The sequence below is a fragment of the Scyliorhinus canicula genome, chromosome 13 (assembly GCF_902713615.1).
Source record: "Scyliorhinus canicula chromosome 13, sScyCan1.1, whole genome shotgun sequence".
NCBI lineage: Eukaryota > Metazoa > Chordata > Chondrichthyes > Carcharhiniformes > Scyliorhinidae > Scyliorhinus > Scyliorhinus canicula.
In genome coordinates this window covers 134,970,550-134,983,989 of record NC_052158.1, presented here as the reverse complement: position 1 = coordinate 134,983,989, position 13,440 = coordinate 134,970,550, and the positions used below count along the sequence as shown (strand labels likewise).

General features: G+C 43.5%; 1 protein-coding gene across 2 annotated transcripts in view; it reads left to right on the top strand.

Annotated features, from left to right (window-relative positions):
- Positions 1 to 4,453: 4,453 nt before the first annotated feature.
- The window catches only part of irs1 (insulin receptor substrate 1), a 74,233-nt gene continuing 65,246 nt past the window's right edge, over positions 4,454 to 13,440 (top strand). The window contains exons 1-2 of one of the 2 annotated variants that reach the window (XM_038815666.1): positions 4,456 to 4,543; positions 4,650 to 7,952. In XM_038815666.1, coding sequence (XP_038671594.1) covers positions 4,691 to 7,952 — 3,262 coding nt within the window. In that variant the 5' untranslated portion in view covers positions 4,456 to 4,543; positions 4,650 to 4,690. Of the gene's footprint in view, positions 7,953 to 13,440 lie in introns of both variants that reach the window. The other variant, XM_038815665.1, reaches the window with a different exon arrangement.

Below are 13,440 nucleotides of genomic sequence, written 5' to 3'. Positions count from 1 at the left end.
TTATACCACAAGTAGAATGACAATGAGCTGACTGGTACCAAGTGGTCATATTTCATGATGGTGAATGCTTTGGAGTAACTAATAGAAGCTGCTGGCAGGATTGTTTTACCTCTAAACAATGTCTTTAATCATATAATCCTGCACATGGTGCACTTTATTGAATGTAGACCCTGTGCAATATCGAGAGGAGAAATTGGAAGAGGAACTATTTTATGTATATCCTTGAATTAAATGATCTTTGTTTTCACATTTATTTCTCAGCAATTTTCTTAGCCTTCAGTGCTTTCAGTGGTTTGTGTAAAATATCTATCACCATAATTGAATTGAAATTTCTCTGTGTATTATTTTGACACATTTGTTAACCAACAAAAACAAAGACTTGTGTGTAGGAGGTGGTAGCATAGTGGTATTGAAAATGAAAATCGCTTATTGTCACGAGTAGCCTTCAATGAAGTTACTGTGAAAAGCCCCTAGTCGCCTGTCCGGGGAGGCTGGTACGGGAATCGAACCATGCTGCTGGCCTGCTTGGTCTGCTTTAAAAGCCAGCGATTTAGCTGAGTGAGCTAAACCAGCCCCAGCTAAACCAGTATTGTTGCTGGACTAGTAATCGAAGACCCAAGGAGCAAGGTCTGAATTCAAATTTGAATTCAAAAACGAAATCTGGAATTAAAAGTCCAATGACGACAATGAAATCATTGTTTATTTGGTTCACGGAAATCTGCAGTCTTCTCCTGGTCCGGTCTACATGTGACTCCAGAGCCACAGCAATGTGATTGACTCTTAAATGTCCTCTAAAACGGCCCAGGAAGCCACTTAGTTCAAGGGCAATTAAGGATGGGCAATAAATGCTGACCCAGCCAACGATGCCCACATCCCATGAATGAATTAAAATAAACATCTTTCACACTTTCACAACCTCAGGGGAAGCAAAGAAGCTCAATATACTTTAAGCAACTAAGCAAAAGCAATAAAATAAGAAAGATTAATTAGAGATATTCCAAAGAGCAACAACTGGCTGTCTAGTCTGTGAAAGATCGCTAAATGAAAAAACAAAAAGCTGATTCACATTAAAACAATTTCCTTCATTAATCATGTACAATGTACTCTGTAATATACTCTACCCATTGAAGAAAACAACCTTAAACCTCGGAGAAAATGAAGCTACCTGATTACTATAATCAAGCAAAACTCCAGAATATTAATCCAAATCTACAACCTGATCTGACCCATTATATTGATGAGGTGATGCATTCATGGTTACAGTAGCACATGGCCATGTGTACTGTAATTGATCCTCTGTGCTTAGCCTAATCCGTATAAATTTAAATCTCATTCTTAAAAAAACATTTGTCGTCTTTCGGGGTGTTAATCAGCAACGCATACATTTGTCTTTGTTGAAATTCTATTTTGTGGATCTGTTACACTTTAGGAAGTGTTCAGGCTTGATTGAAGTCAATGAGGAGGGCTGTTCAGAAAAACAGATTTAGAATTTTAAAGGAAAATTACCTGACCTCCTCATCTCAGCATCGTAGTCACTTTTAACATCATAAATAGAAATTATAATTATTTGTAACTGGTTTGAAAATTAATTCTGTTGAAATGTAATCTTTAAGATGATTTATGTGAAGTTGGTTGTGACATTAATGTGTTTTTTGTGCGGCATTATTTGCTCCTTTTTAGAGTTCTTTATAAAGTGCCGTACAGCAGGATTTTCAACAATCGTAGGAGTCACAACTATAAATATATTTAGTTTTCCTTCCCAAAAATTATATTACATGTCATTCAAATACAAAGCAAACAGAACTGGAGTTCAAAGCGGATTTGATGTGATGTGAAATTCAGCTAGGAAGTTATTTTAATGAATTGTGCAGATATTGTCAGGTTGATCAGACCAGGTTGTAAATAAATTGTCCATGCTTCATTGTCCTGAAATGGTTTTGGTGAACCTTAGCACAGTTGCTTCGTATCGCCAGGGACCCGGGTTCGATTCCCCGCTTGGGTCACTGTCTGTGCGGAGGTCTGCACGTTCTCCCCGTGTCTGCAAGGATTTCCTCCGGGTGCTCCGGTTTCCTCCCACAGGTCCAGAATGATGTGCTTGCCCTCGGCCCCTGACCACCACCAGTACCACTATATCTACCCGACGACGAACAAATCTAGAAAACAATGAGTAAAAAAATAATCAAATGTAATGCGAGTTTCCATTTGGCTGCTTTTAAAGAGATGCAGTGCCTGACTTGCCATGTTGCAATATTACCATGCTGGTAATTCTCCCTCAGTGTACCCGAACAGGCACCGGAGTGTGGCGACTAGGGGATTTTCACAGTAACTTCATTGCAGAGCCTACTTGTGACACTAATAAAGATTATTACAGTATTATTCTTCAACAGGTACTCTATCCCACGATAGTGTATCGCAACATGTGCCCTCGTCCAAACTTTAAAGGGAGTCAATAGAATCATCAGCTCGAGCACACGTCCACGTTCACCCACTTTGAGAAATAGTTATTCGACTTTTATTAAGAGATTAAAATCGAAAATAATATCGGAAATTACAACTCGCGTTCATATGCAGTGCAGACGCCAGATTAATGTTGCATCCATTTCATTGCAACAGGCAGAACCCCAATCATGTTGGGGAAATTGGCAAAATAGGACGTGCAATCGGGTTAAAATATTTTCAGAACTTGGGATATTTAACCATAATATTTGACATCTCGGAAACTGCCAAGGTTCCAGCGTTCAACCATGTATGTATCAGTAGCTTCTGTTGTTTCCTTGAGCCTGGATCTTTAATGATTCTCAGTAGGTGGCGGTAGAGCGGTGCCAGCATGGTAATATTACACCTCAGCCGCAGCAACATGGCAAGTCAGGCACTGCATCTCTTTAAAAGCAGCCAAATGGAAACTCGCATTATATTTGATTAATTTTTTTACTCATTGTTTTCAAGATTTGCTCGTCGTCGGGATGATATAGTGGTACTGGCGATGGTCAGGGGTCGAGGGCAATAACGCGGGTGCTTCTTTCTGTTTGAAGCTGCTAATTTAAAACCTACCATTTGCATCAATATTTCAGAAAGTTTAAAATATCGCTCATGCTTTTCTGCAACCCAGCTAGCTGTAAACAACGCCCCCCATCCACCCCCTTTCGCCGGCCATCAAACAGAATAATCCAGGGACTCCTGCCTGTCAGCACAGATGTTGTTTACAACGATTCACGGATGGACGAAACATGCTGAGTCTGTGCTTCACTGTGTTTATACGTTTTCGAATTCGAAATCAGTTTTGAATAAATTATTTGATGCAATTCAGCCCCCCCCCCCCCCCAAATCAGTGTTGGAATTTAATTACTTGTAAACATGCTCGCTCGCGGTTCCAGTGGCTACATTTACACCCGAGTGTGAAATATGTGATATTTACGGAATAGTTCCAAGAAAATATATACGGGGTAACGTGTTGTTTTCCTTTGCGAATGGCAAGAACATCGTGATGACACCTGGGGTACGTGCAATGCAGAGAAAAATGCGGAGGTTGGGATTTGAATGTTAAACCCTGCAGTTCTGCATCACAAACTTGCAGCATTGCTTTTTTTTCTCAAGAGATAGCAATAACATATGGACACGTTATAGATAGTAATATCAATAATAAGGGGCTGAAACTGCATCATCTCGAGATGAAAGCTGAGGTGTGATTTTGAACATTTTACTTAACCAGCCCCCCCCCCCCCCCCCCCCGCCACCAAAGTTGTATCCATCTAATTATTACACACACTCGCAATCCTCTACCCACCCCGGGAAATAAAAACCAGCCCAACTAGTTTGGTTTATTTTGAGACAGATTTTGTAAAAAGGGTCATCAATTTAGCCACATGGCACGTCTTTTGCAACAAATGCATCTTAAATAAATGCATTCTAATTTACAGGGGGGGGGGAGGATAAAGTGCAACTGGAGGGACATTGTATGGCCCTCCTCGCTGTGTGAATAATAATGAATGGCGGCTACAGCTTTCCTTTACTACGTTGCCCAGCCATGGGTCTTGCTGGCTCGAGGAGGGGCAGCGGACAAGGGGAGTGAGTGAGAGTCTGGAGGAACCCACCCGGTTGGGGGTGGAATGATTGACATGGGGCGGTGAGGGGGGGGGGGAGACAGAGCGAGGGAACGCAACAACATTCCAAAATAGAACGTAAACAAGAGAGCCAGTGGCCAATGATCGGCGTGAGGCAGGGGGGGGGGGGGCGGGGTCGGTGCGCGAGCCAGCGGGTGGTTGGGCTTCTGGTGCGTGGCGCGCGTGGACGGACGGAGGGGCGCGGGCGCGCCTCCGGCATGCGCGCGGAGCGGAGAGAGGTGAGATCGATTGTGAAGGACGTGTTGTAGCAGCCGTGGCGCGCGCCACATGCCGCGCGGGAGCGAGCCGCGCGCGCGCGGAGAAGGGGGGGAGTTTTTTTTTACTCACATCGGGCTGCGCGCTTCTTGTGGCTCGGTTATTGGAGGCGGAAAAATTAATAGGCGGTTTTTCAAAAAGAAAATTAATAGAAAGAACTCCGTAAAGTAAGCCCAAGTGCTGTTTTGTTTAGTCGGCGGCCGGGCAGCCGTCGTTCTTTTTCTCTCTATTTGTTGGTAATTTAATTTAATTTTTTGTTTTGAATCCTGTCAGAGTGTCCGCTCGCCTCGCTCTCTCTCTCACACACACACACGATGGCGAGTCCGCCTGAGCCCAGCTCGCCGAGCGCCGACAGCTTCTCGGACGTGAGGAAGGTGGGTTACTTGAGGAAGCCCAAGAGCATGCACCGGCGCTTCTTCGTGCTGCGGGCTGCCAGCGAGCTGGGGCCGGCGCGGCTCGAGTACTACGAGAACGAGAAGAAATGGAGGCACAAGGCGGGCGCTCCCAAGCGCTCGGTCCACCTGGAGAGTTGCTTCAACATCAACAAGAGGGCCGACTCCAAGAACAAGTACCTGGTGGCCCTCTACACCCGCGACGAGTACTTCGCCGTGGCGGCCGACTGCGAGAGCGAGCAGGAGGGCTGGTACCAGGCGCTGCTGGAGCTGCACAACCGGGGCAAAGTGCCCGAGGAGCGGGCCGGGGGCGAGGGCGGGATGCCCGCCGCCTCGGCCGCCGCCAGCCTGGCGGCGGGCGAGGAGAGCTACGGCGAGGCCAGCCCCGGGCCGGCGTTCAGGGAAGTTTGGCAAGTGGTGCTGAAGCCCAAGGGCCTGGGGCACACCAAGAACCTGGTGGGCATCTACCGGCTGTGCCTGACCGACAAGACCATCAGCCTGGTGAAGCTGAACTCGGAGGCGGCCGCCGTGGTCCTGCAGCTGATGAACATCCGGCGCTGCGGCCACTCGGAGAACTTCTTCTTCATCGAGGTGGGCCGCTCGGCGGTCACCGGTCCCGGGGAGTTCTGGATGCAGGTGGACGACTCGGTGGTGGCGCAGAACATGCACGAGACCATCCTGGAGGCCATGAAGGCGATGAGCGAGGAGTTCCGGCCCCGCAGCAAGAGCCAGTCGGCGTCCAGCTCCAACCCCATCTCGGTGCCCCTCCGCCGGCACCTCAACAACCCGCCGCCCAGCCAGGTGGGCCTGAGCCGCCGCTCGCGGACCGAGAGCATCACCACCACCACCTCGCCGGCTGGCAAGCACAGCTCGTTCCGGGTGCGAGCCTCCAGCGACGGCGAGGGCACCATGTCCCGACCGGCCTCTGTGGACGGCAGCCCGGTCAGCCCAAGTGCCACCCGGACTCACTCTCACCGGCACCGGGGTGGCTGCCGGCTGCACCCTCCCCTCAATCACAGCAGGTCTATCCCCATGCCATCCACACACTGCTCCCCGTCAGCCACCAGTCCCGTCAGTTTGTCGTCCAGCAGCACCAGTGGCCACGGGTCCACCTCCGACAGCCTGTTTCCTCGGCGCTCCAGCGCCTCCATCTCAGGCTCACCTAGCGATGGGGGGTTCATTTCTTCAGATGAGTATGGATCCAGTCCGTGTGATTTCAGGAATTCCTTCAGAAGCGTCACTCCAGATTCCTTGGGACACACTCCTCCTGCAAGGGAGGAGCAGGAGTTAAACAATTACATCTACATGGGGAAACATTCTAGTCTGGTTCCAAGTTGCCAGAACAGGGGTAGTCAGAGGTGGACTCCGACTAAAGCTGAAGATGCAGACTCCGATAAAGGGTTTAGGAAGCGGGCTCATTCATCAGGTACTTCACCACCCACAGTGATGCACCAAAAGACCCCATCTCAAACTTCCACTGCCTCGTTTGAGGAATACACAGAGATGACACCATCTTATCCAGGCAACCGTTTATCATCCAGTAAAAATTCTGCTTTTGTACCTACTCATTCGTACCCTGAGGAGTGTTTAGAACTGCAATTAGGAGAAGGTAGGCGTTACAGCCAAATGGATGATGGTTATATGCCAATGTCACCTGGAGTAGCTCCTATACCCAATAAAAATGACTATATGCCAATGAGCCCAAAAAGTGTTTCTGCCCCACAGCAGATTATTAACCCACGCCAGCACTCTCGAAAAGATGGTTATATGATGATGTCACCTAGTGGCAGTTGTTCACCAGAAAATGTGAACTATGGAAAAATATGGACTAATGGGGGAAATTCTAAGCTGTCTGTTGAGAGTAATGATGGGAAATTGTCATGCAGTGATTATATAAATATGTCTCCTGCAAGTTGCTCAACAACAAGCACTCCACCAGATTGTTTCTTCAATCCAGTTGAAGAGCCTCATAAGCCTGTTTGTTCGTACTTCTCATTGCCTCGCTCCTTTAAACATGTACATAGAAAAAATGATGAGTCCCCTTTACGAATTGCTGTAAATTCAGGACGCCTTTTGTATGGTGAGGACTCTTCTTCATCTACAAGCAGTGATAGTTTAGGAGGACAAGATGGCGGGCATCATACAGTTAACCCTGTTAAAAAGGAATTGTATGTACCGATGAAAGGTAAACTTGTACGGCCCACTAGGCTGTCACTTGATAACACGAAGGCAAGTACACTGCCCCGAACACGAGAGCATCCCCTTCCACCAGAGCCAAAAAGCCCAGGCGAATATGTAAATATTGAATTCAGTGACAAAACCTTTTCTTCTAGTTCATTGTCACTCGTTGAGTCCTCTTCAGTTGGAGGCATTCATCCTGTTCAACAAAGGCCACCCATGTCTGAATACATGAATATGAATTTAAGAATAGATGCATCCAAGTTTGGCTATGTATCAAAACCCGCAGTGGACATCATCAGCTCTGCAACTGCCTGCAAATCCAGCACTTGCAGAAAAGATAGAGGGCAGGCAAGCTGTGATTATGTTAGTATGCAGCTCATTACCACCTGCCCAGACTTACTGGAATCATCAGTGAGTAACTATACGGAAATGACAGTTGGTGGAGGTATAACATCTTCCATATCCGTTCTACCTCGGGCAGAAGAGAGCTCTTTGAACACTGTTTCTGATGTCGTGACTGGTCCTATGATGGACCAGATTTCTGGGAGAAGTGCCTTTACTGTGCTTAATCTTGTCCCCAATCGGAATCTAGGTGCCAAAGTTATCCGTGTTGATCCTCAAGGAAGAAGAAGACATAGTTCAGAGACTTTCACTTCCACAGCCAGCGTGCCTGGCATGAGCCTATCTTATGTTGATCACATTAAACGACATAGTTCAGTGTCATTTGAGAATGTGTGGCTTAACAAACCAGGAGATTCTCTGGCTTCTAGTGCCAAAGACCAGCCAAATGATGCCACGGTGCAGAATGATTGTGAAAATGGTATGAATTATATCGATTTGGACTTGGTAAATGATTTTAATAACAAAGACTGGACCTCCTCTCAGCATGTAACGGCTCATCAACCTCATGGAAGTACTTCTGGTGGTGATGATGATCTGAATTCATATGCAAGCATTACCTTCCAGAAGCCAGATGAAATCAGTAAGCCTACAGAAAGGGAAGGTAAGGATACAGATCTAAATGCTAACAGTTATTTTACTAATTGCTAATATTTTGCTTCAATAACTTTTTGTCCTTTATCTAGGATTCAATATACCGTGTTTATCATTGCCCATCCTGTATGTGAGGATCCAAGGAAGTTTGTAGTCCCAAGTTTAGCTGCTGAAGTTGCTTTGTCAAACAAGTCTTGAATGGTTTCTGGTAGAATTTGGAATCTTGATTGAATTTAAGAAATTGAGATTTTTGAAAATACATAATTTTCAGATAGCCATACAGGGTATTTAAATTTAAAGCTTTATTTACAGTTTTAATAAGATTACCCCTTGAGTACCATCCCTTGGCCAATTTATTAAAATTTGCATACCTGCAGTTCCACTGAATGGTGAAGCTGGGCTTCCCTCTTAAACCCGGGGATCTGAAGTGGAGGGTGTTGCATACAGCAGTCCCATACAGCCATATACTGCATTGGTTCATGTACTCCCCAGATACCTGCTTTTTTTTTTGTGGTCTTGTGGGGTCTGTGGACCATGCCTATGCAAGTTGTTACAGACTGCACTTCCTGTTTAGTGATTAGAAAAACTTTTTAGTATTATAGTTTAGTTTGCACTTTAGCCACAAGCTCTTGATCTATGGTCACCTGATGTGGAAAGGGGTGGGGAGGGAGGAGGACCTCCTCCTGGACCTGGCCAAACTTGCCATAAACAGGTCTAGGTAGCAGGTGACTATGGGGGTCATCCGACCTGACTGTCTGCCCCTCTACTGTGGCTACAGTCGCAGCAGTGTGTCCCTGGAGTAGGAGCTTGCGCTGTCCACAAGTACCATCGAGGCCTTCCATGCCCACTGGGTACCACATGGTATGGGGTGCTTTATTGAACCCTTTTAATCACATTTTGGTTTGATGTTTTAAGTTTCATTTGCGATTTGTTTTTGTTTAAGGCAGTATCGCTTTAAGGGGCTGCCTCTTTTACTTTTTCCTTCAGTCTATTTAATTTAGTTTAACTGTTTTCCATCAAAATGGTTGGAGTAGCTTGGTTGTGGGCTATATTTCATCATCATTGTGGGCATCCTTCCATCTATACAAGACATGCAGAAAATCCAACTCTTTGAGTTTGTGGGGTAGTAGTTTCATATCGTGCACTTCTGCTGGTGACTGAAGAGAGCAATTCCTGAGAGGCAGGTCCTGCCACAAGTGCCATATATAGAGTGGTTATCTGGTGTCGTTGTGGGTTGTTTTAGTATTGACACCTGGTATTAAGCCACTATAGCCGCGAATCGTCAAGGTGACGTACGCATGTCCGCCCACCAGTGATGTCACCAGTTGCTTCTTGTTGTCAGCTAGTCTCCCAAGTCCGAGAAATGATGTTTCGGGCCTTCATGTCACACTTCCAGACATCCTTGAGACAGAGCATGAAGTGTCCTACTGGTTGCCTGGCTCCAGTTACCTTGCCATACATAAAATCCTCAAGTTGTGGAGCCATCTTCCGAACTGCCTGAGGCAGTGACGATGTCTCTTTAATGAATGCCAACGTATGAGTGCCAACAAACTTGAGAGGTTTGCCTTTGAGAAGATTGTCACATTTATGATTTTGTCGTATCATGGGATGCCTTGAATGCGCTATAAACAGCGAAGATGAAAACTGTTGAGCTTCCTTTCTTGATAGCTGTACGTTGTCCATGTTTCACAGGCATAAAACAGGGTGCTGGGTTATATTTACATACTTACAGAGCAAGGTGTAGTTTAAAAAAAAAAATGATCTGATGATTTTTTTTGTTCAGTTCCAGAGTTCTGTTGGGCTCCATGTAATTCTTGTGCGGCTGTAAAACAATTTTCCAAATAATAGTGCCATGGAATACATTTCTCTTGAACTAAGATTTGTATTTTTTATGTGCAAATCCTGCCTTCTGAATTAAGCTGGAGGAACATGAGATTCCAGAATTGGTTGCTTTGGTTGCAGGAATTGTTTTACGATTGAGAATATGCACTTTCCAGTTTGGTCTGTTAATGGAATTTTTAGTACTCAGCAAGAGTTGGTTTAGAATTTAGGTAATACAATCCTGGCGTGAAAGGAGAACGGCATTATGTTAAGGGCCAATGTCCTTGGCTTATCAATTTAGCAACAGGATCAATACTACAGAGTTTGTGAAGAGTTCTAAAATATTTTGATAATTAGAAAGCAAGACCCGGTAGTTCCAATCGTCACTCTCTGTGACTTGGCAGGAACACAGTAGAGCCTTGTAGATTTCCTTGTATCATGCTTATAAAAGTAGTGAAATGTCTGCAATATTTATTGAATATTTTGGAGAAATCCGTGGAGCCACTGAGCTGCCTTCATGGTTTGGCAGACTGTTATTTCACCACAAGCGCACGTCACTTAACCTTTTTGACAACTGAAGCAACATTACTGCAGCAAAATAAGTCGCCTGTTTGTTCAGCAAATGTGAATTAAGATGTTTCCTGAATCCCCATGCGTTTCTCTGATGCAATGAATCAAGGGGAGGATAGGCTTCAATAATGTCTCATTGAAAACACGATTCGGGGCACAGTTGAAGTTGTTGTAGAATAAATCATCTTTTGAAGAGATTTCAAAGGATATTTTTGGCATCTAAAGAGTACAGGTATTTGTGTACGTGGATCATAGAATACATTTAATGAGGAAGATTGTTATTTGTGAAGACGAAACGCAAGTAACATCTTCAGCGCAGCCGCTACAGCTAGTACAAGGAGATGCTGGGGGAGAAAGAGTGAGCCAACTAGTGTGGATATCTGAATACGGAAGGGAAGAACTATCAAATCCATTGGTACACTTAAATCTTTTGATCTAACTGTTTCTTCTGAAAGCTAATAAGCAGCAAATTCACTAATATAAATATTACTGCTTTTCTGATTGAGTTAATGCCCAAAAAGTGTTGGAAAAGGCTGCTATAACGTGGATAATTAATGTCATCCAGTCATTTGCTTCATCTTTTTGTCTGTTATGGACAAAAACTGGATTGTCTCTGGTCGAGCTGCATAGATTCTGCACTCATAAGCTGCTCCTGTCTACTAGAAAAGAATAGACATGTGATATGATTGTGATGCCCCATAATTGTCATTTCCGCAGGTAGATATGAACTAAAAATGTTTTTGAGGGGATGGTGAGGGAAGAAACATAACGCATATAACATGCGGCTTGTACATAAACAATGCTGACAATGCTTTAGCACTGCTTGGTGACTGGTAAGAACTCCAACATTTGAAAAGGTCTGTACCATAAAATATGCAAACTAGATTGTGTTGCATCAGAGAAAAATACTGATTTCTTTGATGGCCTTGTTGTTTAATGTTGCGTGATAGGTATTTCATTCTTGGAATTGTGAAGATGTGAAGAATAAACAAAAACTTCAATGATCATTGGGGCAGGGAAAATAATGGAATATATTTTAAATAGATGTAAGCTTAAGACAATGTATCATTTTGGACGGGGCAATAGTGTGTGCCGAAATATTCTGCAAAAGATTCCAAACTGGATTCAAAGCAATAGAACCAGATCTGAAACCAAAGTCCAAAGAATCAGATCTGTATAGCTAGGAGTTAAATAATTATAGCAGAGATCTACACAGTTTTTGTTTTTAAGAGTTTGCTTCAAAATCAGGTGTGACTATAGTCCTGTTTGTTTTCATTAAGTGTTCTAGGTTAAAAAGACTATGTGTATTGGCTAAATTAAGCTGTTGATATAAGGATTGCCTGCAGATCAAATGAAAAAAAAACCCCACATAACTGATAATTTTAAGCAAATGGTGAGAGTTTTGCATATTTTTAAATATTCTGGGAATTTGGACGCCTTCTCAGAGAGGTACCTGTAATTATAGTTGTAGGCCATGTTTCACTTCTGAAGAGATTATACCATTCCGTCACTCTGATAGCTTGTGTAAAACCAGAAAGAGGTTGATAGCAATGGGAATTATTGTTTGAAAAAAAAGCAAGGGAATGATCGAATTTGCTCTTTCGTTTTAATTTTACCCTAAAAACAATTTGTTTAAAGGGCTTCCTTTTGTTCACTAGATTTGTATTTATGCAAATAAAAATGTTTTATATTCTGGTATGTACAAGAACAATCCAACAGCTTCTTTCATCAATATTCCCTGCACCCTGTCCATTTCCTTACTGGTCACTGATTCCCTTTATCATGAGGATTCATTTCATAGAAAAATTCTGGAGAAATTCTCATCCTTAATTGTAAATGTAGCATACTCTGCCATTTTGTTACAAAATGAACCTTGTATTTCTAGACATACACACACTTTAATAATGCAAGGTTGCTAATATCTATATAGTCAAATCATCATCTTGCATCTTCGTGGAGGATATAATTTTGTTTTGTCAGCAAAATGTTTTTAGATGAGAAAAATATCTTTGTTAAATCTTTTTCCCTCACTAGTTGGACATTTTATCCTAGCAAACCGAAGTATGCTATTTGATAGGCAAATCTGCATTCCTAAAATTATCTGAATTCTTTGAGGACATGACTTTAATTTGAAGGAGGGGGTTGAATTTAAGGAGTGGTCACTGCATGTAACAGGAGTACTCTTTGTATGAATGCATAGTATATTCACAGTAATTGCCTCTTTTTATCTTTCGAATATTTCCTCCTCCAGCATGCCCCTCCCCCCCACTTAATTTCAAAACATGTATTAAATTGTTTTTCAGTAAATGAGATTATCTTTGAATATAACATTTAGTTGCTGAAATCTTAGTGGAAGCATAAATACTTAACCTTTCAATAATTGTAAACTTTACAAGACTAAGATAGTTGGATCATTTGGAGGGTGTTAGTAACTGATGTGTCATCCGCATTCATTGTTGTACGTGTCTACTTTAGAAATTAATTTTCTCGTTGCTGCTCTAGTGCTTTCTCCGTAGTCCTTTATTAAAAAAAATTAGAGTACCCAATTCATTTTCTCCAATTAAGGAGCAACTTAGAGTGGCCAATCCACCTAGCCTGCACATCTTTGGGTTGTGGGGAGGCGAAACCCACGCAAACATGGGGAGAACGTGCAAACTCCACATGGACTGTGACCAGAGCCAGGATCGAACCTGGGACCTCGGCACCGTGTGTTAGCAGTGCGAACCCACTGCTCCACCGTGCTACCCTCTTTCTCCGTAGTCCTGTATCCACCGTAACACATGGCCTGCTGTTTTATCCAGAAATAGTTAGAGTTTGACCTAAATAATTTTAAGTTGGGAGGTTCCAGCAGTAGTCAGGTCATCAGCTAAATAGTAAAACTATAAAGTCTGTGGGAAGTTGTGAAGTAAAACTGGTTGGGAAATCCTAAATACATCTGATACGTTATCAAGGGTGTGAAAGGCAGCTGTCAGAGAAATTTTAAATATATTTTGCTCTCAAAACAGTGAAGCCAGTCTTTAACTGGTATTTCCTTTGGTAGAAAAATGTTTCCAGCTGTGTTACATCTGTCTGTTTTTTCTTTGTTCCACAATAAATGAACATTATGG